The sequence below is a fragment of the Papio anubis genome, chromosome 13 (genome assembly GCF_008728515.1).
Source record: "Papio anubis isolate 15944 chromosome 13, Panubis1.0, whole genome shotgun sequence".
NCBI lineage: Eukaryota > Metazoa > Chordata > Mammalia > Primates > Cercopithecidae > Papio > Papio anubis.
Window position 1 is genome coordinate 20,002,327 of NC_044988.1, and position 25,237 is coordinate 20,027,563.

The 25,237-nt window shown below is 41.6% G+C and overlaps 2 protein-coding genes across 5 annotated transcripts in view; one reads left to right on the plus strand and one right to left on the minus strand.

Annotated features, from left to right (window-relative positions):
- LOC101022282 (guanine nucleotide-binding protein subunit alpha-14) overlaps window positions 1–10,606 on the plus strand; it is a 221,603-nt gene extending 210,997 nt beyond the window's left edge. The window contains exons 4-7 of the mRNA XM_003911836.5: window positions 2,538–2,666; window positions 4,923–5,052; window positions 7,953–8,106; window positions 9,522–10,606. Of these exons, the coding sequence (XP_003911885.1) occupies window positions 2,538–2,666; window positions 4,923–5,052; window positions 7,953–8,106; window positions 9,522–9,712 (604 nt within the window). The 3' untranslated portion in view covers window positions 9,713–10,606. The remainder of the gene's footprint in view (window positions 1–2,537; window positions 2,667–4,922; window positions 5,053–7,952; window positions 8,107–9,521) is intronic.
- A 1,545-nt stretch (window positions 10,607–12,151) lies between these two features.
- The window catches only part of VPS13A (vacuolar protein sorting 13 homolog A), a 256,982-nt gene continuing 243,896 nt past the window's right edge, over window positions 12,152–25,237 (minus strand). For all 4 annotated transcript variants that reach the window (XR_001895953.3, XM_017949941.3, XM_017949938.3 and 1 more), the window contains one exon: window positions 12,152–17,645. Coding sequence is in view for 3 of the 4 variants with exons in the window: in XM_017949941.3 (XP_017805430.2) it covers window positions 17,595–17,645 (51 nt within the window). In the remaining variant the exon portion in view is untranslated. The remainder of the gene's footprint in view (window positions 17,646–25,237) is intronic.

A 25,237-nucleotide genomic window follows, 5' to 3' on the forward strand; every position in this document is an offset into this window, starting at 1 on the left:
TCCTCTCTATATTCCTCTGCCTTTCGGGTTTCCCCATCAGAAGACAGCCGGTCCAACTGCCCTAAAATCCTAAGTCAAGTTTAGAGCAGCGGGGCCATTGACCCATCAGCCGCTGATCTGGTGCTGCCCTCTAGTGGCACAGGCAGGCTGTGCTGCCAGCACACACAGGAAGCTCAATCCTTTGTTTATTGGCCGCCTGGGAAGGCCTACACACTGTATTTTGGATCCATACAGCTCAAGTTTTAATTCATTAATCCTTGAAGGTAAGAAGATTTCTATTTAGATGTCCCGGCATGCAAGCTGTCCCATAGAGATGACAGATTTTCACTTTCTTAGGTATTTCCTGTTCACATCTGTAATCCCAGGGACTTGGAAGGCAGAGGTGGGAGGATCGCTTGAAACCAGGAATTCGAGACTAGCCTGGGCAGCAGAGCAGACCCCGTCTCTGCAAAAAATACAAAAAGTAGCTGGGCGTGGTGGCCTGTGCCTGTAATCCCAGCTACTCGGGAGGCTGAGGCGGGAGGATGTCTTGAGCCTAGGAGGTTGAGGTTACAGTGAGCCTTGATTGCACCATTGCAATATAGCCTGAGTGACAGAGTGAGACTCTGTCTCAAAAAAAGGAAAATTTAAATAAATAAATAAATAATATCCCAGGGTAGTGCCTCCTCAGTCTGGCCACTGGGCAACAGTTTGATATGGGTCCTTCTTAAAGTGGCAATAACTTCTGCTTCTGCAGCTCAGCTTTCTCAGGTGTCCCATATCATCTTCCATCCCCTGAGGCTCAGGAATCCCTTCCCCGGATTTGCCTCCTTCCCTTTGGGTACCACTGTCACCCTTGGAGCAGGCATTGAGCTGGACAAGGCATTGGGCAGGAGAGGAAGCCAGAAGTGTCGCGTCCTGTGGTTTCAATGGCCTTTCTTTGGTGTTTATCCCGGGCTGAGAGTTTAATGTCATTAATCCAGGTTGGCACAACTAATCTAAGTACAGGAATGTTTAGGTGCAAAAAAGCCTCAAGGCAGGAAAATAAACCCCAATAAGGTGTTAGATCAGCATAGAGAGGTGGAAGAAGGAAAGAGTGCCACGGAGGAGGGTTTGCCTTTGACACCTCAAGGAGCCAGGAATAGGCACGACGTTCCTGAGCCATAGCTGAGGTGGCCTGAGTTAGCTGCCTCTGTGAAGTCCTGGGGATTGGCTAGGGCTCTTGATATAGATCCATTTGGGGAAGACCCACCAGACCTGCTACAGAATTCAATGTAACCCTGAAAACCATGGGAGCAAGGCCACTGACATGGACGAGGGGTATGGCTAGGGTGGTGGTCAGAGCTGTCACAGAGAAAACAGCGTCTCCTGAACCCAGTTGCCCAACCTTCCAAACCAGCAGGACTCAAGGTACTTGCTCATTTTCTCCATCTGAGCCAGTGGTTTTCAATCCCTTGGCTAAAAAGGTCTGCTTGCGATGCGCCAGGCACTGTGGTAAGGGCTGCAGGTATTAAACAACCAATGCTCTCTGCTCTCAGAGAATGTACAGTCTGGTGGAGCAAGTCAGGTATAAATCAAATAATTACACATCAAAGTACAGCAAAAACAATGATAAGCCCTGGGACTGTATCTGGGTAGGGAGGTGGGTTGTGGAAGGCTGCCCCGGTGCTTTGCTTCTGGAGCTGAAGGCACGTGGTGAACAGGGTTTGCCTGTGACCTCTTGGTTAGCCTCCATGTGAACCTGCTCAGCCCCTGATCCTGTGCTGGGATAGGGCAGGGCTGGTCTCAGCTTGCAGGGGGCTCTAGCTCTGCATCTCCAACTCTTTTGTTAGCTAGGGCCTGAGTTACAATGTCTTTTAGAAAGGCCTTAAAGTTGTTGTGTTTTTTTTTTTAAAGGATTCTCTTATTTTACTACAGAAAAAAAAATATATATGTTTTAAGCTCAGGGCTTCAATATATGGCCAAAAATAAGTGAAGGCAAGTTTTGGGTTATTTTTGGAGATGTATAGTTTCCCAGTGTCTTCAACAGGAAAACTTTTTCTTGTTGCTGTTGTTTTGAATTTCTCCTCGGCCTGTTTTACGTCTGTGTATTTTCTTAGAAACTCTATTTAGTTCATTGAGCAAAGCTTTGGAGAACAGCATCTCCATTATATAATGTTCTTGGACAAGGGTGAGTGGGAGGGAGAAGGGCCTCTGGAGGGAGGATGACAGATGGGGCGTTGGAGAGAGCCATTTCCAACATCCTGGTCCCTCCAGCCCCACTGTCTCCCTCGCTGATCAAATAGAAGCGATGGAGCTTAGAACCCAGGAGCCAGAGACGGAGTGCTCTGCAGATGTCCCAGAAGGCTCATGAAAGTCCTTCTGACCCATATTGTCTTCAAAACAGTCATAGGAAGGATGGAGAAGCCTGGCCTGGCGCTGGGTCTTAGGAAAGTCATTGATGGAATTCATGTGTCTCTGTGGGGCTCACTGTGAGTAGGGGGTGACTTCCTTTGAATAGGATGGACATTTCTCCCTTCTCTAAGAGGAGACTCAGTTCCTCGTTCTCTGATATACAGTTACCTGACTGACATCGACCGCATCGCCACACCATCATTTGTGCCAACACAACAAGACGTGCTTCGCGTCCGAGTGCCCACCACCGGCATCATCGAGTATCCATTTGACTTGGAAAACATCATCTTTCGGTAAGTCTGTCCCCCTGATGTACCATGAAGAATCCGCCCAGGCGTGGAAGTCCCCAGATGGATTCTTAAACGTGTTATTGCTAAGGAGGGATTATATCTCTTAGGACAGAGTGACCCTCTCTGCTCGGGGTATTTAGAACTGTGGTGGATCTCAACCCTAGAATGGAGAGGAAGTCACCTTCCTATTACCCTTGGAGAAGAAGGGTTTCCTTACTGGAACCTGGAATGGTTCTTATGTGTAACACACACACACACACACACACACACAAATGTATATACTTCTGTATCCCACAAATTGAATATAGTGATTATCGACGTCTTTTCCTTAAAGGTGAATAATATTTCCTTTCTCCTCTATTTTCTCCTCCAAGATTTATCCTTAGAAAATTAAGAATTTATACAAAAATGTGTATTAAAACTATAAAGAACAATATATACAAACTAACAGCTGTGTAAAAATGTATGCATTTCTACTTACAAATATAGGGAATACTTTTAGGATGACTTCAGTGAATCTTCACTGCATTTAGTTATGGTAAAAAGTGCATAATATAGGGCATATACGTAGCACTGCACATTTCAAAGCACTTTTATATCCACTATTTCCCTTGTTCTTCCTAAAAATTATCGCACATGATTTTCTAGTTGAGACAACACACCAGTCCTCCCACATCCGGGTCCTGTCTGATCCCCAGTTATAGCTCAGTGCTTCTCTATCCAGAATTGCTGTGTTTGGGGAGCCCTCGGGTCCAGCCCCTCAAAAATGTCCCCCATCTATATTAGCATATCCCTGATTTTAATAGTAGCCCCCTGTGCGCCCATGAATTTCTCTAGGCCTTTTCACAATTAACTGCTTTTTGCCATGTCCAAAACCTCTTAGAGAGAGGCTCCCAAGGATTTTGTTTATTTGTTTTGTTTTAGAAAAGACTTTTATTTCTTCTAAGTTTATCCTTCTTGGACTGTGAAGAATGGGTTTTGCATTACTTTCTAGAGTCTGCTGAATGGGTTTAACATCATCCACCAGTGAAATCTATTACTTTACAACTCAGAGCACCTCTCCCAGTGGGATATTTCTGGCTGAAAAATTCTGATCTTTGAAATTGAGGCCTTTATAGAATGGCTTCTTCAAGCTCAGCCTTTTGACAGTTGCAATGTCCTGTTTCCAGATGGTTCCCTGCTGTGATAGCCAGCCACGAACATGTCATTGTGGGAGTGGTCGCACCTCCAGGACATGGTTCAAGGACAGGATTGAACTTTTCCTTTTCCTTCCTGCACTTTTCTGGACAACAGTTCTGGGTGGTTGGCCTGTGGGCCACCTAAGCACATCGACCCAGTGTCTTCAGGGACTGGTGTGTGTGTGGTGGGGCGGTGAGGTAGGGGTGGGTGAGGGTGACTTGGCAGCTGTATCTGGTCCGTTATGTGTTTTCTTTGGCTCACTTGGTGTTATTAAGAATCGTTTGAGCTAACACATTAGATACCTTGTTTCTCCTGAAAAGGCAGAGGCTGTGGTCATGGCGAGCCTGCGTTTTGTTCTGCAGAGCTTGGCAGCAGGTACGCGGCAGGTTTCCCTGCAGACAGGGCCCCCGGCTGTTGTGCCGTGTATGTTTTTATACTTTGGGGAACCCACTTGCCTCATTCCCATAAACTGCCTGATTCCTGGAGCATTGGAGCTCGTGATCCCTGGGCTGCGAGTTGCTGAAATTTTTCCCAGAGACACAGATAGAGGCTTTGGATTTCTGTGCTGGACAGAGGACACTTGTAGGTTTTTATAGGGAACAAGAGGTGGCATCCAGAGAATGCAGAAGGATTTACGGTAAAATAGAGGAGCCATGAAAACAGAATAGGCTCAGGTCCTGAGTCCAGCGTGGGGGACCCGGAAGACAGCTGGCTACTCTGTCCCTCTTGTGTCTGGTATCCACGGACTCTGCAGTGGTCGCCACAGAACCCAAGTGGATGTTTGCATTTTCTGCCTGGACACTGGTTAGCTTCCTAACCAGCAGGCTCCCCAAGTCACCTCTGCATGCCTTCAGAAATGTCATTTACATTCTCTGCCTTCTTTGCCAGGAAACATCCAGTGGTCCCTCATTGCTTAAAGCAGCAGCATCAAACATTTTAAAACTTAGGACCTCTTTTCTGTCTTAGAAATTATTGAGGACCCCAAAGAGCGCTGGTTTCCATGCTGTAATAATTCATGTCCTTTTCCCCCAAAGTGTCATGTATTCCAACCTTTGAAGGATCTGTGTTTCTACACAACAGGATGGTGGATGTTGGTGGCCAACGATCGGAAAGACGGAAATGGATTCACTGCTTTGAGAGTGTCACCTCCATTATTTTCTTGGTTGCTCTGAGCGAATATGACCAGGTCCTGGCTGAGTGTGACAATGAGGTACGCTAGGCGGGAAGTTTGGGTAGCTGTGGAAGCCAGAGCCCTATTCTGTGGTTTCTAAGAAGGCAACCAGGTCAGGAAATAGACCCTCGTCATTAGGTTCAACAGTCTTGCTACTCAAAGTGTAACCTGTGGACCAGTGGCACAGGCATCACTGGGATGGCTTGTTAGAAATGCAATCTTACTGAATCAACCCCAACCAACGACATCAGAATCTACATTTTAACAAGACCCCAGCTAATTCAAATACGTATGAAAGGCTGAGAATCATGGGCCTGGAACCCGGGTTCTAAACTTGAATGCACACTGGAGTTCGCTGAGGGACTTAACGAAAACCTGGTGCCTGAGTCCAACCCCAGAGATTCTGATCGAATTGGTGGTGAAGGGGGCCTGAGTGGGGGGAATTTTAAAAAGCACCCCAGGTGAATCCACTGTGCTGTGAAGGTTGGAACCTATTCAGAAGCCTAGGTTCTCATCCTTGGTGGCATAGTGGAATCTCTTGGCAAGCGTTTTACAAATGCCATCTCTTGGACCCAACACTAAAATTTCATATTTACTGAGTTTAGGTTGAGGCTTCTTTCGAGAGCCCACTAGGGATTCTGCTGCACCGCCAACGCTGAGCAGCACTATCTCTAAAACACTTTACCTGGGCGCACAGGCTTCCTAACCTTCATAGGCCCATGGTGCTCCCGCATTAGATCCCTACTGGAACTGGGGTGGGCAGTGGTGCTGGATGCTTGGAGCTGTTCTGGGGTTGCCTGGGATTGCATCTGCCTTCACGTCTCCTGGGAGGGACTCCCTCAGGGCAGCTGGGATGGATCCAGCCTAGTCAGGCACGCATTGTCCCCTCAGAGTGGCCATAGCACTGGCTGTGTCCAATTGCATCAGTGGGAGCTGCCCTGAGAGTGAAGAGGACCCTCAGACCCTCACAGCCACCTCTCTGTCAGGTTGGGGACAGTTGCGTTGGAACACTCATGCCCTCCTTATCATCTTTTCCCCTGAACTTGCACTAAGACCTCTTGACCTTTTAGAAAAATGTCTTTTGTTTCCAAGGCATGAAAGTAAATCAATAAAGGACTCAGTCCAGGATTAGGCAATAACTGAACAAATTGTATCTTGTATTTCTTGAGAGCAGACTTTTCTCTGAGGAGCACAGCTTATATTACCTAATTAGTGGAGGATTAACCCATTTAATTGTGTCATTGTGCAAAGAACAGAAATCTTGGCTGCCGCCCAGCTCTCTCAATTGGAGATTTTTTTGTTGTTGTTGTTAAGACATTCAGTTATCAATATAAAAAAAATGGCTCCAAATTTGTTTCAGGAATTATTTGTGACATTCCTCAGGAAACTCAAAAGATTAGTAAGGTGCACAAGGGACCAGTATCTCAGCCCAAAGTGCTTAGAAATTAACACGTTCTCCTCTCTTAAAAATCACAAAATATTTGGAGAAAAATTAAGTGGTTGCCACTCCAGACTCCCCCTCCTGGTTGTAGATGTGTATTATATACATTCCGTATACTGTCTGGGAATTTCTCATATACTTTATTTCCTTGGAGATCATTATCAATAAGATCATAATAAATTTTAAAGCTTTAATACATTCCAGATCGTAATTCCCCCAAAGTGCACGGAGTGGCAGAAGGAGCCTGGGTGTCTGGACGTTGTGGGGAAAGAGTGATTGATGGCATGGCCCTGTTGAGTGTGTGTGCTGAGCTTGGATGTTTTTCACTCTGATCCCTTCCTTCCCTACAGGGAAGTTCTTATTTCTTTCCTCTCAGAAATACTTGAGAAAGAACGGAATGCTATCTAGAACAATTATTGTCACAGATAAGATTTGTTTGTGCCCTGTCTGCTCTCAGTAAATTAGGAGCATTTAGTATCTTCTTGCCAATGTCTGACATGTAGAAATTATCACTGTCTTTCTACGTAACCTTCCCCAGGTCCCACTATTACAGGGGTTCGGGAAAGTTATTTAAATATTCCAGATAAGGCCGGGCATGGTGGCTCACGCCTGTAATCTCAGCATTTTGGGAGGCCGAGGCAGGCAGATCACGAGGTCAGGAGATTGAGACCATCCTGGCTAACACAGTGAAACGCTGTCACTACTAAAAATACAAAAAATTAGCCGGGCGTGGTGGTACACACCTGTTGTCCCAGCTACTCGGGAGGCTGAGGCAGGAGAATCGCTTGAACCCAGGAGCTGGAGGTTGCAGTGAGCCGAGATCGTGCCACTGCACTCTAGCCTGGGCAACAGAGTGAGACTCCATCTCAAAAAAAAAAAAACAAAACAAAAAACAAAAAACAAAAAAAGACGTTCTGAACAACAGTATGCTCACCCATCAAACGGGCCACTGCTCTGCTTATAAAGTGTGGCACAGGGTGGGTTCACAGTAGCACTGCCTCCCGTCTCTGCCAATGTCTAGCATTCCTAGGGGCAGTGGCCTTGCTGGAAGAGCCTTTTCATTTGACTGCTGAGGCCCAGTCTGGAAGCCCATAACCAACTGAGGTGGCCGTGTCAGGTCTGAAGTTGGCACTTCCCTACTTGGTAATTCCAATGATCACATGACACAGGAAATTTGTCAAATGTGGGTAGGAACCTTCCTTCTCCAAGTTGCACCAAAGCCTTTCTTATTTCCTCCCTGTGAGTTTTGGGCTGGAGAAGACCTGGGATGCAACAGGAGAGGCGACCCAGAAGGGGAAGGTTGGTAAGAGGCTTGGGGAGGGGCAAACAGAAGTAGGAGGCCTGTTGCCTTGGGCTCCACATGCTCACCAGCTTCAGCAGACAGTGGTCCAGAGACTGCAGCTGGGCAAGGGAAGAGATGGATGGACTGGCAATGTGCCATGTTGTTTCCAAAATATTTCCTTTCTACTTCATCCCAAGTCCCTTGTTTTTCACTTAGAACCGCATGGAAGAGAGCAAAGCCTTATTTAAAACCATCATCACCTACCCCTGGTTTCTGAATTCGTCTGTGATTTTATTCTTGAACAAGAAGGATCTTTTGGAAGAGAAAATCATGTACTCTCATCTAATTAGCTATTTCCCAGAATACACAGGTAAGTGTCTATCTTGTGGACGGTATTTCTGTGTTGATCTTGTCTACCTCCTGGGCATCAGTCTAGAGTTACCACAGCAAAAAGGGTGTCCCTGGTCTGCCTAGAACACCCTCTCTCCCTATTCCCACCTTCAAACAGAAGCTCTAGTTGCACCATTGTGTGTTTTCACCGAAGCACCTCCACACACGCTTCCCTGCGTGCTGGGAATATCCTTGCCAACTCCTTTCACTGCCTCCACGTTGTTCTCCAAAACCCAGCAAAGGCCTCCCCTTCTCTGGGAGCATTTCTGGCCTCCCCTGCCCATCCGGTCTGCAGTAGGGGTGCCTCCTCCTTTCTGCTCCCTTGGCAGCCTGATCCCCGCTTGCTCTCTTGGCCACATCACGCTATGTCGTATCCTCTGCTCACTCAGCTTTCTTCCCAGTTGGCTCCGTGAGGGCAGAGATCTGCTTGATTTATCTGTGCATTCCTCGTGCCAGTTGGAGTACCTGGTGCTTCTTATGTGTATGTTAGACTGTGGCATCCCTTTTCCCAGACACATGGCAGACTCTGAAGCTCTTTATACATAACATGTCCAAGGTAGGAGAGTCTCATGCCCTGTTGCTAATTGTTTCTGGTACAGGAGATCTCAAACATTCAGTTTGACACTGCTATTTAGTGGATTCATGTTTCAGCTCTCTTCTTTCCCCTTTTACTAACCATACTGGCTGTGCAGTATAGCACCCTCGAGCTTTAAAATCAGCCTGATAATGTTAGTTCCCACATTCTTCCTTTTATCTCTCCTAGACCAGAGCTGTCTGTCCATATGTGTTAGCAAGGATTACTTCTCTTCAAAAGTGGTCCAAATCAGACAAATTGGGTCACTATGTTTAAACAAATCGCCATAAAGTACAATTTTTAGATACCAGAGGACATTTTAAAATATGACTATTTTATGGGTTCATGATGAGATACCATAAAAATAATGCTGCAGGTAAACTGTTCCCTAGAAATAAAGATCAAAGCAGGATCTCAAATAAGAACAAGAGTACATTAAAAAATGGTTCTTGGGGCCAGGCACAGTGGCTTACACCTGTAATCCCAGCACTTTGGGAGGCCAAGGTGGGTGGATCACCTGAGGTCAGGAGTTCAAGACCAGTGTGGCCAACATGGTAAAACCCCGTCTCTACTAAAAATACAAAATCGCTGCACGTAGTGGCACGCATCTGTAATCCCAGCTACTTGGGAGGCTGAGGAAGGAGAATTGCTTGAACCCCAAAAGTGGAGGTTGCAGTGAGCTGAGATTGCACCACTGTACTCCAACCTGGGCTACAGAGCAAGACTCTGTCTCAAAAAACAAACAAACAAACAAAAATGGTTCTTGGGAGGACATGGTGTTAAGTCTGTGTCTTTATTCCCCTAATTGCACTTGTGACTAGGACCAAAGCAGGATGTCAAAGCTGCCAGAGACTTTATCCTGAAGCTTTACCAAGATCAGAATCCTGACAAAGAGAAAGTCATCTACTCTCACTTCACATGTGCTACAGATACAGACAACATTCGCTTTGTGTTTGCTGCTGTCAAAGACACAATTCTACAGCTAAACCTAAGGGAATTCAACCTTGTTTAAAAGCTGCTGCCCACTCCTCCCCCATAACAGAAGATGTGATTTGCAAACTCCTTGTTTTATTTGCAAGTGCTTCTGACATCTCCAGAGCCAGCCCCGTGACAGGCACTAAGGACGCCATGCAGATCATGGAGACAGAGATGGGTGATGGAACTTGGAAGACATTTGAGTTTACCAAAATACTTTAAAAGTCCTTGCATCCCAAATTGTTTTAATAATTATTTTCTTGACTTTTGGCTGTAAGATTTTGTGTAATTTTTGAATTTGGTGTTTTCTAGAATTTTTAAAGGCCACTTTGATTTAGTTTTAAATTTCAAATATGTTTAAAAATAGCAATTAAAATTATGTAAGCAAGGAGCCTGTTTATATATCATGCCTTGAAACCTCTAGAACTAATTTGGGTGACTTTTTAAAAAATGCTAATGAGTCTGAAGCTTTTTATTAAATCTTGTAATTTAGAGACATTTTTAATTTTCACCTCATGCTGAAGGCTGACTCCTTTAACTTGCCACCAAAGATGGCAAAGTTTTTTTTGAACACTTAGTTCTTTTTGTGTGTTAATTTTCTAAGCCAAATTAATAGATATACAAGTATATCTAACTTAGCTTTGCCACAATTTGATCACCACGAAGCCAAAGCTGGCATAGAGTAATGGGCTCTAGAGAGCATGTATGTTGTATTGGTGAAAAATGTGTGTGTGTGTATATATACATTTTTATCCCCAATGTATAGTATATGACTAGGTCTTGTAAACGTATGAAATGGCTAAAAGCCCACACTGTTTGACAAATGTTATGTAACCCTGCCAAAGTTCTGATGGCCACTACAGATTTGCTGTTTGAATTATGTATGCTGTGCCTTTCTGAGGAGGCTAAGAATATACCATTCTGCTATTATCATTGGGTTATGTTGTGTTTCTTAGAGCTCATGGTTGACTGATGGTTCTGCTCCTAAACAGGAAAATGCTGTGGCCTTAATAGTAACTCGGAAACTTTCTTAAGATTCCTCCTTTCAAGGCAAGTCTGTACGCATCATCGTGGCATGCTGCAGTTCCCTCAGTAGCTGGCTGGGTCAAGCAGAAGGAGAATCCCTGGGAAGTAAGAGTGCTCCACACTAAAGGCCCAAGATGGTTTTGTGCATGTGTGCACACACGCCTGCACGCACACACACACCATTTGGGGATATAAGGTATGAAGTGTCTATCTCAAATCAGTCTATAAAATGCACCTCGGTTGGCTAACATACTTTATGGAACCATGCGTCCCCATTCTGTGGGAACAATTCCAAGTGCTGAAAAAGACAAATTATTCTGATATGTAGCGATTCTACAATAGCAACATCTAACTTTAAAAAAATGAATCCTTACTCAAGAGATCAATGCAATTAACAACAACTTTTGTGGAAGTTCACAGATTGATGTTAAAATTTATCTAGAACAGTAAAGGTCCAGAAATAGCCGAGACAATTTTGCACGAGAACAGAGGGAGGGGAGTGGAGCTCTTTAGGATATCTAGAAGCACAAACAAAATACAAGACAATCCCCCTCCCCACCCATGGTGGGCTAGAGGCTATGGACTGGGTTTCACTAGCCAATTAACATAAAAAGGGTTCAACAGAATCCAGTAATTGGGGAAATTAAACAATGAAGAATTCCATTTCTTATTTCAAGCACTTTCTAGCATTGAGTTTTTGTTAATTTATAGTTGGCTGACCACTTAAAGCATACAAGAAAATGATGGCTTTCCATATTCTAGTTGTAGGAGGGCTGTTAAATAAGTCATTCAAAGGGTGGTAACAATATTTTCTTAAGGCGTGGAAAGGCTAGACTCTCAACATCAGAGGTGAATTACCTCTGCCAATGTTGATTCTGCCAGTAGAAAATTCCCTCCTGGCCCTTCATTCAATATACTCATTACTTACTGGGGAAATGAGTCATGGGGAGTTTTCTAAGGTTAAGAGGCAGAATGTCGGTGGTTAAGAATTCACTAGGTTGAGACCATCCTGGCCAACACGGTGAAACCCCATCTCTACTAAAACTAAAAAATACAAAAATTAACTGGGTGTGGTGGTGCGCACCTGTAGTCCCAGCGACTCAGGAGGCTGAGGCAGGAAAATCGCTTGAACCTGGGAGATGGAGGTTGCAGTGAGCCAAGATTGTGCCACTGCACTCCAGCCTGGTGACAGAGCAAGACTCTGTCTCAAAAAAAAAAAAAAAAAAAAAAAAAATTTCACTAGGTACTATACCATACCACTCCCAAGCTTTTAGTCAGCAATGATCATGCAGGGCTGGAATGTCGCCTGCTTTGACTGAAAAATCAGGACCTTGGACAATCTGTTATTCACATTTATTTAAGCCCCAAAGAGGGTGGAATTTATATAGGCAAGGGTAAGCTATTGATAATGTTTCCAGTTCTATCAAAAAACTAAAAACAGAAGCAGACCAAAGATCAGAAATCTTTATTTGACAAAGGTATACATGGTGAAAATGGACACTCATCTTACCATGCAATCCAAATCTACCAATACCAAGAAATGATTATTGTTAAGAAAGTCATTAGTGAGCATGGCCAACCAATTTTTAGAGAGAGGAATAAAAGAATAAGATTAGTTTCAAAAGGAAGAACTTCACTGTAAACATCTGTGTTTATAAATTATCTTAGAATACACAAAACCAAGGCAGAGACTGTGTAACAGGCAACTGAGCCAAGCACACATAAAAGAGGAATGAGGAACAGAAAAGTGTAGGAAATCCTGCAGCAATGCAGAAATAGATATTTTTAAAACTATCATAATCAATGACCATATTTTCATCAAAGAAACATTCCAAAGCAGCACAGGCTATTTGATCAATTAAAAAAACTAGCAAGAGAATATTTTTAAAGTGCACCTTTCCTGAAAAAATCATTTTTATATGTAATACACAGTCATATACAGAGATAATTATTTTTAAAAGTCTGTAACAATCTATCTGACCTTGTAACAAGTCCCAGATACCATTCCTAATAGTTTGTGAGTGTGGCTATTAAATCATCAATATTGAAAATATTTCAGTGTAATCTATGCTACATTTTTACTTGAATGTTTTTCAGCCCGAGAATTGGGAACTTTTGAGTAATGAACTGAACACCGGAGGTACGATGGCATAACAGGAAATGTTGGGATTTTCCAACATGTTCTACTTTAATTATACTTCTGATTATTAGATATCTCATTATACCAATCTCACAGGGTTTCTTGTTACAAGGACTTCATTAGAAGGAGCACATTGTTGAGGTATCAGAGTAACACTAAATGAATAGTTCAATGACAGGGATTTTCTATCATAACAGTGTGATATCTATCATCATAGCAGGTGTTAAACTATAATTTGTATTTGTATAAAGTAATAAAAACTTTAAAAAATACCCATATCAGCCTAAAAAAATTGAAGTTATATTTCTTGTATAGCTTTTTGGGTAACCAAAATTTTTTTTTTTTAATGCCATAATGCTTTAAAAAAAGAACTCATCTGTAATTCTAAAGTAAAAAATTTTTTAAACGACATGGAAAAATTTACTTTACAAAAGAGGAAATATAAAGTAGAAAAAGGTTTCAATCAAAGAAACATGAGTAAGGTGTGTAATAGAGTAGGATTCTGTATCTTCTCAATGTGCCGGCTTTGCTTTTCGGATAGTCCTGAAACAAATACTACTTTAGACCAATTGTGACAGTGGAGAAAAGTTTGCTCTAACAGTCGGAGTGGCCAAAAATGGACAGTACAGATTACAAGAATCGCAATTTTAACGGACGAATCCTAGCTTGATTAGGTTGCCATTAATGATAAGGGATAACTTCAAAAGTATATTTCAAAGGACTAAGCAGGAGAGTGAATGGGGTTCCTTTTAGAGTTGTGCTATACTGAATAGCACCAACGAAAATCAGATTGACTAAGTCTGTATTGAGTCCTGCATATGGAATGTGAGTTATTTACCTTTTCTACTTGGATCTTAAAGCAATGAGGAAATCCACTGTTTTTGGTAAAAAGGCATTGATATTTGCATAGTGAATATTTTGGCCCTACCAGAATGTGCCCTCCATATTAGCTCCCCATTTTTAAAGGCCTTTGCCACCTGTATGGTCAATCAGCCAAAAGGAAGATGGTGCAAATTCAACGGACTCCAAAGGACAATGTCTGTCCCCAATTCTATGATAGTAAAATGCTTAGTGGTAAAGAGGTTAAAGTACATCTAGGTAAAAAAAAGACTGCTGTGGCCTTTTGTGGGTGCTGTTTGTGGATCTGATTTTTCTATGCCTTTTCTGGTTCCACTGGATCATACGAGGTGCCTGATACACAGCAGAGAAGAAAAATGTTTCAGAAACCAAACGAGCGATTCCATCTTCTCACTCAAAAGAGAAAGTGCTGAGCCTCTCTAGCCTTCCTGAGCTGTAGATCTGCTGCTCCTTATCTAAGGTCAGGCTCCACACAATCCAGACTCTTCCAACAGTCACTGGATGGCCCATGCCTCCTGCAGAGTCTTTCAAGCTTTCTTTTTTTCAATTGCATTTCCTAATAGGAAACACTTTATCTTGTGACCCCGTATACACAGTAAATAGAAGATTTCGCTGAAACAGGAACCAATACTTAACCATTTTACATGCTCTATTGTTCCTCTATTTTTTATTTCACTTTTAAAATATACTGGTCTTGAGCTGTTGCGTTGATTTCATGACCCACTAATGAGTTAGGACTTAGTGTGGAAAAACAGCATCCCTGAGGATTTGGGTTGATCCTGACAAAAGGTAACAAGCAATAGCCCTGGAACCCGAAAAGATTTCTCTGATCTGTGTTGGCTGAGCCACCAAAGCATCCACTGTCAATGTATTTGGCACATACTTTGAGCTTCTACAGGCAAACTCATCAAGTATATTGTACCAATCTTTTTAATACAGGGGCCTACGTGAAGGGGCACTTGACATAGCCTGAGGGATCAACGAATACTGGCAAGTGATAACTGGGTAATTTAGGTGCAGGAAATTCAGCACTGTGTAGAGTCCTTTTAATTTAATCTTACTTTTTACCAGACAGTAATACGATGCTACTGTGTGGGATGCTACTGTGTGAGATGAGCTAGGTGCATGGATATTCACTGGAACAATATTACTGCTATTACCATCAGAAGAAATGAGAGAGAGAATTATTATAGAAAAGATCATGTAAGTCTAAGAAAGACTGATTCATTTGGAGGCCACAGGATAGTTGCCTCCAAATGGATTAGGATTGTGGAGAAGAGGGGTAGGTAAGAACTGCCTACAGGTGGTAATGATTATTTAGAGTCCAGATAACAACTCAGCCACACTAAACTGACCTTGGGATTTTTGCAAACAGGAGAGGAAAAGCAGCAAATATATACACTCTACAAGGGAAGACACTGGAGAAGTGTACGTGCCTTTTGGCTCAGAGAGTATTTTCTAAATGTGAAGAAATCAAAGTCGCTCTTTCCAATGACTTATGATTTTCTGGTGGAGAGTTGGCAGGGAACTCTGTCTTGGTCCTCGCATAATTATCATAGACCAGAAGACATGCTATGCTGGAATTAAGGGCCTAGTAATAGAGTTAGCAAATAATACATGGAAGGGGCACAAGACTGAACACCTCATTCCATAGCCACCACCAAACAACTTAAAAGACAAGCTTAAATTTCTCCAGCAGAGAGCCATTTATTGTAGTTAAATGTAATTTAGGGCAGATGGTTTTCAAATACAAGACGATTGTATATTCTAACCTTCAAGAAAAATGGGCTATAGAATCAAACAAAAACTAAATTGTAAAATGTGATGCTAAAAACACTGACTCGTTATCCAGTGATCTACGGATGTTCTTAGTGTTTTTGTTTAGATGAAGACAAGCTTCTAAAACAAATGATACGATGTAGCTCTTGAAAGTGTGGGTCCCTCTAGAGACAAGGAAGCCATGGGAGGAGGTGACGTGTAAACCAGTGGCAGGGAAAGAAGAAGAAGAGATATTTCATGATTCTTATGGCAAGGGAACAAGAAAGACAGGCACTATCCTTTCTATGTGGACTAGTTACAAGACCCACTCCTGCTGGCTGCCAGAGGACACCAGAAGAATTTCTATGTTTACTATTTGTGTAAGGCTTTTCTGCTTCACGACACTACACCCAGGGAGGCAGGGGGGCTGTAATTTTTCTGAGACTGGTGAAATCATAACATTGGAATGGGTAATGAAGTATTTTGTTTTGTATGAGGACAATCTGATGCAAGCTCTCTGACTACCTCTACTCTTAGGTTTAATTCTGACAAAAGCAAAACTGGAGGAGCTTAGCAACAGAGAAAATATGCACTTTTTTTTCTTTTTTTTTATAAAAAGGTCAACATGGAAACACACTTTCATGTGGTTTGAAACGTGTGATTTGATTCAATTTAAGTTCAGCAGAGCAAAAAGCATTTTGGGAGAAACTACTGAGAATAAACAATGTGTTTTAGTCATCAGAGAGAAATCAGAAGCATTAAGTAGATTTGGTCAGCAAGAAATAACAATTACAATATAGCATGCTGTTTATTTTAGCTTTTACAACAAAGCAAGGGTTTTAGGAGCCTGAGAAGAATTTCACAACCATTGACTATACAGAGTCTTCAATTCCAAAAACAGTTTATAATAACTTGGTGGCACATACAACATGCATTGAATACTCTGTATTATTCAGTATCTAAATAGGATCCTGCATCATTCTCTTCATAGTTCACAATCATACATTCATTCCCTTTTACCTGAAACAGTCCATTAATATTAAGGTGCAAAGATCTTGGACAAAAACCAAGAAAGAAAACCTCATGTCCTTATTTTTACTAATGTATAGCTGATGATTTCTGTGATGAACTGTAAATTTAGAAGAGTGACTCTCATTTGAATAACTGTAGAGAAAGCAAACCAGAAATTCTCAATCTGTTGGCAACAGGACAGCTTATTGGGCTAGATTTCAGGGTACATACACTTACTTATGAGAAGGACTGTCTGTTGGAAGCATAATTCACTGTATCTAAGATGTTGGGAATTTTGTATATTCCATGTTAACAGTGAATGGAAAGTAGGCATTGTTAAGGCTTTAGATATTCTCCTTTGATATTAGCAGTCTATTAAAAACATGACTTGGATAAACCAAGTAGATCTCATGAAATACGCTTGAGGAAATATTTCAAAGTCCCTAAAGTTCTCAGAGACTTCCTTTTTTGAGTAGCATACTAATTTCTTTAAGTTTTCTTAAGGGGAGGCTTCAATCTATGTTATAAATTGTATTTTAAAAGATTGTTTTAAATAATCATGCTATGCATTTTAAGTATAATTCAAACCTATCCTTTATATTAAAAATAAGGAAAATAATATCAAAATATTTGTCTATAAAAAGAACTTCATGATTCTGAAGAAACCACCACCAAAGTTCTCTTGATACCACTGAGGCAATGTTTGATTTGATTGTTTACCCATCACTCAGGGAGTCTGATATAAGCATGATGGAAGTTCAAAATGTGAACTAGAAACATTAAACTTGGCTCCATGTGGAGATGAATTACGGGCAGCCTCTCCACCATTACAGAGAAAAACTTGGAGCAAATATTTAAGATTCATAATTTTTTCTTCTTTTACAAAATAATTATAATTATAAATAGATGCATGATTCAAGTTAGAAAACCAGGTAATTGCTGAAGAATTGAAATATTTTAATCACATAGCTGTTTTACCTGATTCTGTTTTTTGTTTTTTTTTAATCATCCAAAATACAGGGTACTTGAAATTATTTCTGTAATATGCTTCCCAAACAGGTTTTGAAAGGTACAGTCTAGGAGCTGTAATTCCTTATTGCTGTGTGTCTTCAGGCAGTGTTCTCTGTCAGAGGCTCGGAGAAGGTTCTCTTGCTTCTTCTAGCTTTGTAAGGATCCACTGCGGTGGGAAAATAAAGGAACATTTGCTTACTTCAGTGAACTTGCAATGAAACAAAATGTAATAAGGTTTAGAAGTTAGCTTTATAGTTTAGTTAGGTATATACTGACAGCCAATACATAAAATTCATCCTGCAAAAGAGATCATTCACTTCAATGGCCCAGATGACTCAGGGACAATGGTACTTGGTTTAATAGTAGGAATGCGGTTTTTCTAAGGTCTTTGGGTATTCATCTTCAGAATAAGTGAAATGAGCCAGCCTGAGAGAAAAACATTACTTCCAATCTGTGCTGATTTTATATCATGAACTTCCATGAATCCAGATATAGGATTCTACTAATGGAGTAGAAATAAGTACAATTCCAGAGAGGGTAGTAGAAGCGACATTCTTGAGCATTTTAGGTGCCCTTACAATATATTTTCTATTCTAAAATAATTTGAAATAACAAAAATAAAATGTAAATGTAATACACAAACTTTCTACCAGTAATGTCTATTATTATTGTGTATGTATGACAGATCAAGGCCATGGAGGTGATACAGGGCTTATTCTAACATACAAATATTTCACAGAGATGTTGGTGCCTCTTTAACTTAAGAACAGCCTAGGTTCCTGAGCAAGATGGCCAAATAGGAACAGCTCCAGCCTCCAGCTTCCAGTGCGAGCGACACAGAAGACGGGTGATTTCTGCATTTTCAACTGAGGTACTGGGTTTATCTCACTGGGGAGTGCCGGACAATCAGTGCTGGTCAGCTGGTGCAGCCCGACAAGCGAGAGCTGAAGCAGGGCGAGGCATCGCCTCACCTGGGAAGCACAAGGGGGAAGGGAATCCCTTTTCCCAGCCAAGGGAAACTGAGACACACAACACCTGGAAAATCGGGTAACTCCCAACCTAATAGTGCACTTTACCAAGGGTCTTAGCAAACGGCACACCAGGAGATTGTATCCCACACCTGGCCCAGAGGGTCCCACGCCCATGGAGCCTCCCTCATTGCTAGCACAGCAGTCTGAGATCTAACTGCAAGGTGGCAGTGAGGCTGGGGGAGGGGCACCCACCACTGATAAGGCTTAAGTAGATAAAGCTGTGGGAAGCTTGAACTGGGTGGAGCCTACCGCAGCTCAAGGAGGCCTGCCTGCCTCTGAAGACTCCTCCTCTGTGGACAGGGCATAGCTAAACAAAAAACAGCAGAAACCTCTGCAGATGTAAATGACCCTGTCTGACAACTTTGAAGAGAGCAGTGGGTCTCCCAGCACAGACGTTGAGATCTGAGAACAGACAGACTGCCTGCTCAAGTGGGTCCCTGACCCCTGAGTAGCCTAACTGGGAGACATCCCCCACTAGGTGCATACTGACACCTCACACCTCACATGGCTAGGCACATCTCTGAAACAAAGTTTCCAGAGCAAGAATCCGACAGCAACACTTGCTATTCAGCAATATTCTATCTTCTGCAGCCTCCACTGCTGATACCCAGGCAAACAGGGTCTGGAGTGGTCCTCAAGCAAACTCCAACAGATCTGCAGCTGAGGGTCCTGACTGTTAGAAGGAAAACTAACAAACAGAAAGGACACCCACACCAAAACCCCATCAGTACGTCACCAGCATCAAAGACCAAAGGCAGATAAAACCACAAAGATGGGGAAAACGCAGGGCAGAAAAGCTGGAAATTCAAAAAATCAGAGCACATCTCCCCCTCCAAAGGAACGCAGCTCATCACCAGCAACGGAACAAAGCTGGATGGACAATGATTTTGACGAGTTGAGAGAAGAAGGCTTCAGTCGATCAAACTTCTCAGACCTAAAGGAGGAACTACGTAACCAGCACAAAGAAGGAAAAAATGTTAAGGGCAGCCAGAGAGAAAGGTTGGGTTACACACAAAGGGAAGCCCATCAGACTAACAGCAGATCTCTCGGCAGAAACTCTACAAGCCAGAAGAGAGTGGGGGCCAATATTCAACATTCTTAAAGAAAAGAATTTTCAACCCAGAATTTCATATCCAGCCAAACTAAGTTGCATAAGTGAAGGAGAAATAAAATCCTTTACAGACAAGCAAATGCTTAGAGATTTTGTCACCACCAGGCCTGCCCTTCAAGAGACCCTGAAGGAAGCACTAACCATGGAAAGGAACAACCAGTACCAGCCATTGCAAAAACATGCCAAAATGTAAAGACCATCGATGCTAGGAAAAAACTACATCAACTAACGAGCAAAATAACCAGCTAATATCACAGTGACAGGATCAAGTTCACACATAACAATATTAACCTTAAATGTAAATGGACTAAATGGTCCAATTAAAAGACACACACTGGCAAATTGGATAGAGTCAAGACCCATCAGTTTGCTGGATTCAGGAGACCCATCTCACATGCAGAGACACACATAGGCTCAAAATAAAGGGATGGAGGAAGATATACCAAGCAAATGGAAAACAAAAAAAAGCAGGGGTTGCAATCCTAGTCTCTGATAAAACAGACTTTAAACCATCAAAGATCAAAAGAGACAAAGAAGGCCATTACATAATGGTAAAGGGATCAATTCAACAGGAAGTGCTAACTATCCTAAATATATATGCACCCAATACAGGAGCACCCAGATTCATAAAGCAAGTCCTTAGAGACTTACAAAGAGACTTAGACTCCCATACAATAATAATGGGAGACTTTAACACCCCATTGTCAACATTAGACAGATCAACGAGACAGAAAGTTAACAAGGATATCCAGGAATTGAACTCAACTCTGCACCAAGTGGACCTAATAGACATCTACAGAACTCTCCACCCTAAATCAACAGAATATACATTCTTCTCAGCACCACATCGCACTTATTCCAAAATTGACCACATAGTTGGAAGTAAAGCACTCCTCAGCCAATGTAAAAGAACAGAAATTATAACAAACTCTCTCAGACCACAGTGCAATCAAACTAGAACTCAGGACTAAGAAACTCAATCAAAACGGCTCAACTACATGGAAACTGAACAACCAGCTCCTGAATGACTACTGGGTACATAATGAAATGAGAGCCAGAAATAAAGATGTTCTTTGAAATCAATGAGAACAAAGATACAACATACCAGAATCTCTGGGACACATTTAAAGCAGTGTGTAGAAATTTATAGCACTAAATGCCCTGAGAGAAAGCAGGAAAGATCAAAATTGACAGCCCTAACATCACAATTAAAAAGAACTGGAGAAGCAAGAGCACACATTCAAAGCTAGCAGAAGGCAAAATAACCCCAAGATCAAGGAAACCCAGAACTGAAGGAGATAGAGACACAAAACCACTCAAAAAATTAATGAATCTAGGAGCTGGTTTTGAAAAAGATCAACAAAATTGATAGACCATAGCAAGACTAATAAAAAGAAAGAGAATCAAATAGATGCAATAAAAATGATAAAGGGAATATCACCACCGACTCCCACAGAAATACAAAGCTACCATCAGAGAATACTATAAACACCTCTAGGCAAATAAACTAGAAAACCTAGAAGAAATGGATAAACTCCTGGACACTTACACTCTCCCAAGACTAAACCAGGAAGAAGCTGAGATCCCTGAATGAACCAGCCAGGTTCTGAAATTGAGGCAATAATTAATAGCCTACCAACCAAAAAGTCCAAGGACAGGCAGTTCTGGCAATTCTACCAAAGGTACAAGCAGGAGCTGGTGCCATTCCTTCTGAAACTATTCCAATCAACAGAAAAAGAAGGAATCCTCCCTAACACTCATTTTATGAGGCCAGCATCATCCTGATACAAAGCCTGGCAGAGACACAACAAAAAAAAAGAAATTTTTAGACCATATCCCTGATGAACTGCTCCGGTACAAAATCCTCAATAAAATACTGGCAAACCTTGAATCTAGCAGCACATCAAAAGCTTATCATGATCAAATTAAGGCTTCATCCCTGGGATGCAAGGCTGGTTCAACATACAAATCAATAAACAGAACCAAAGACAAAAACCACATGATTATCTCAATAGATGCAGAAAGACCAGCTGACAAAATTCCTTGGTCCTTCATGCTAAAACTCTCAATAAATTAGGTATTGATGGAGCGTATCTCAAAATAGTAAAACTATTTATATGACAAACCTAGTAATATTATACTGAATATTTAAAAACTGGAAGCATTTCCTTTGAAAACTGGCACAAGATAGGGATGCCCTCTCTCACCACTCCTATTCAACATAGTGTTGGAAGTTCTGGCTAGGGCAATCAGGCAAGAGAAAGAAAGGGCATTCAGTTAGGAAAAGAAGAAGTCAAATTGTCCCTGTTGCAGATGACATGATTGTATGTTGAAAACCCCTTGTCTCAGCCCAAAATCTCCTTAAGCTGATAAGCAACTTCAGCAAAGTTTCAGGATACAAAATTAATGTGCAAAAATCACAAGCATTTCTCAAAAGAAGACATTCATACAGCCAACAGACACATGAAAAAATGCTCATCATCACTGGCCATCAGAGAAATGCAAATCAAAACCACAATGAGATACCATCTCAACACCAGTTAGAATGGCGATCATTAAAAAGTCAGGAAACAACAGGTGCTGGAGAGGATGTGGAGAAATAGGAACACTTTTACACTGTTGGTGGGATTGTAAACTAGTTCAACCATTATGGAAAACAGTATGGCGATTCCTCAAAGATCTAGAACTAGATGTACCATATGATCCAGCCATCCCATTACTGGGTATATACCCAAAGGATTATAAATCATGCTGCTATAAAGACACATGGACACGTATGTTTATTGCGGCACTATTCGCAATAGCAAAGACTTGGAATCAACCCAAATGTCCATCAGTGACAGACTGGATTAAGAAAATGTGGCACATATACACCATGGAATACTATGCAGCCATAAAAAAGGATGAGTTTGTGTCCTTTGTAGGGACATGGATGCAGCTGGAAACCATCATTCTTAGCAAACTATCGCAAGAAAGAAAACCAAACACCGCATGTTCTCACTCATAGGTGGGAACTGAACAATGAGATCACTTGGACTCGGGAAGGGGAACATCACACACCGGGGCCTATCATGGGGAGGGGGGAGGGGGGAGGGATTGCATTGGGAGTTATACCTGACGTAAATGATGAGTTGATGGGTGCTGACGAGTTGATGGGTGCAGCACACCAACATGGCACAAGTATACATATGTAACAAACCTGCACGTTATGCACATGTACCCTAGAACTTAAAGTATAATAATAATAATTAAAAAATCACAAGCATTCTTATACACCAGTAACAGACAAACAGAGAGCCAAATCATGAATGAACTCCCATTCACAATAGCTTCAAAGAATAAAATACCTAGGAATCCAACTTACAAGGGATATAAAGGACCTCTTCAAGGAGAACTACAAACCACTGCTCAGTGAAATAAAAAAGGACACAAACAAATGGAAGAACATACCATGCTCATGGATAGGAAGAATCAATATTGTGAAAATGGCCATACTGCCCAAGGTAATTTATAGATTCAATGCCATCCCCATTAAGCTACCAATGACTTTCTTCACAGAATTGGAAAAAAACTGCTTTAAAGTTCATATGGAACCAAAAAAGAGCCTGCATTGCCAAGACAATCCTAAGCCAAAAGAGCAAAGCTGGAGGCATCACGCTACCTGACTTCAAACTATACTACAAGGCTACAGTAACCAAAACAGCATGCTACTGGTACCAAAACAGAGATACAGACCAATGGAACAGAACACAGCCCTCAGAAATAATACCACACATCTACAGCCATCTGATCTTTGACAAACCTGAGAAAAACAAGAAATGGGGAAAGGATTCCCTATTTAATAAATGGTGCTGGGAAAATTGGCTAGCCATAAGTAGAAAGCTGAAGCTGGATCTTTTCCTTACTCCTTATACGAAAATTAATTCAAGATGGATTAGAGACTTAAATGTTAGACCTAATACCATAAAAACCCTAGAATAAAACCTAGGTAATACCATTCAGGACATAGGCATGGGCAAGGACTTCATGTCTAAAACACCAAAAGCAATGGCAACTAAAGCCAAAAAGACAAATGGGATCTAATTAAACTAAAGAGCTTCTGCACAGCAAAATGAGCTACCATCAGAGTGAACAGGCAACCTACAGAATGGGAGAAAATTTTTGCAATCTACTCATCTGACAAAGGGCTAATATCCAGAACCTACAAAGAACTCAAACAAATTTACAAGAAAAACAAACGACTTAATAAAAGTAGGCAAAGGACATGAACAGACATTTCAAAAGAAGACATTCATACAGCCAACAGAGACACACAAAGAAATGCCTATCATCACTGGCCATCAGGACGTAAAATAAAACTACAATGAGATACCATATCCTCACACCAGTTAGAATGGCGACCACAAAAAAGCCAGAAAAAATAACAGATGCTGGAGAGTGACGTAAGAAACAGGAACATTTCCTACACTGCTGCGGGATCAAAACCAGTCTAACCATTGTGAAAAATAGTATGGCAATTCTCATGATCTAGAACTAGAAATACTAGTAGGACCCAGTCATCCTAATAATACTGGGATATAATGCAAAGATTATAAATCATGTTGCTATACTCATTGTAATTTATTCCAAATCACTACACGCACTGGAAGCAAAGCACCTCAGCAAACGCATTTAAGAAATAGAACTCATTATAAAACTGTCTCTCAGACTACAGTGCAATCAAACTAGAACTCCAGGACTGAAACTCAATCAAACCGCCAACTACATGTGGAAACTGAAATAACCTGCTCCTGAGAATGACTACCGGGTACACATAACGGCGAAGACAGAAATAAAGATGTCTCTACCAATGAGAACAAAGATATAAATATACTAGAATTCTGGGACATACCAGCCAAGTGCAGAGGAACTCTATAGCACCAAACCCACAAGAGCAGCTATGAAAGATCTAAAAATTGACATCAACATCGCAGAATTAAAAAGAATTAGAGAAGAAGAGCAAACACATCTCGAAAGCCAGCAGAAGGCCAGAAATAACTAAGATCAGAGCAGAACTGAAGGAGATAGAGACACAAAAACCCTCCAAAAAATCATCAATAACAATGAATCCAGGAGTTATTTTTGAAAAAGATCAACAAAATTGACAGACCACTAGGCAAGACGAAAATAAAGAAGGAAACGAGAAGAATCAAATTGACGAATTAAAAATGATAAAGGGATATCACCACCGACCCCACAGAAAATACAAACTACCATCATAATACTATAAACACTTCTACGCAAATAAACTGGAAAATCTAGAAGAATGGATAATTTCCTGACACTTACACTCTTCCAAGACTAAAATCCAGGAAGAAGTTGGAATCCTGAATAGACCAATAGTATTCTGGAAATTGGAGGCAACAATTAATAGCCTACCAAAAAAAAAAGCCCAGACCAGATGGATTCATAGCTGAATTCTACCAGAGGTACAAGCAAGGGAGGAGTTGGTACTTCCATCTTCTGAAACTATTCCAATCAATAGAAAAGAGGGAATCCTCTCTAACCTACTTTTATGAGGCCAACATCATCCTCTGCTACATACCAAAGTCTCCGGCAGAGATACAAAAAAGAGAA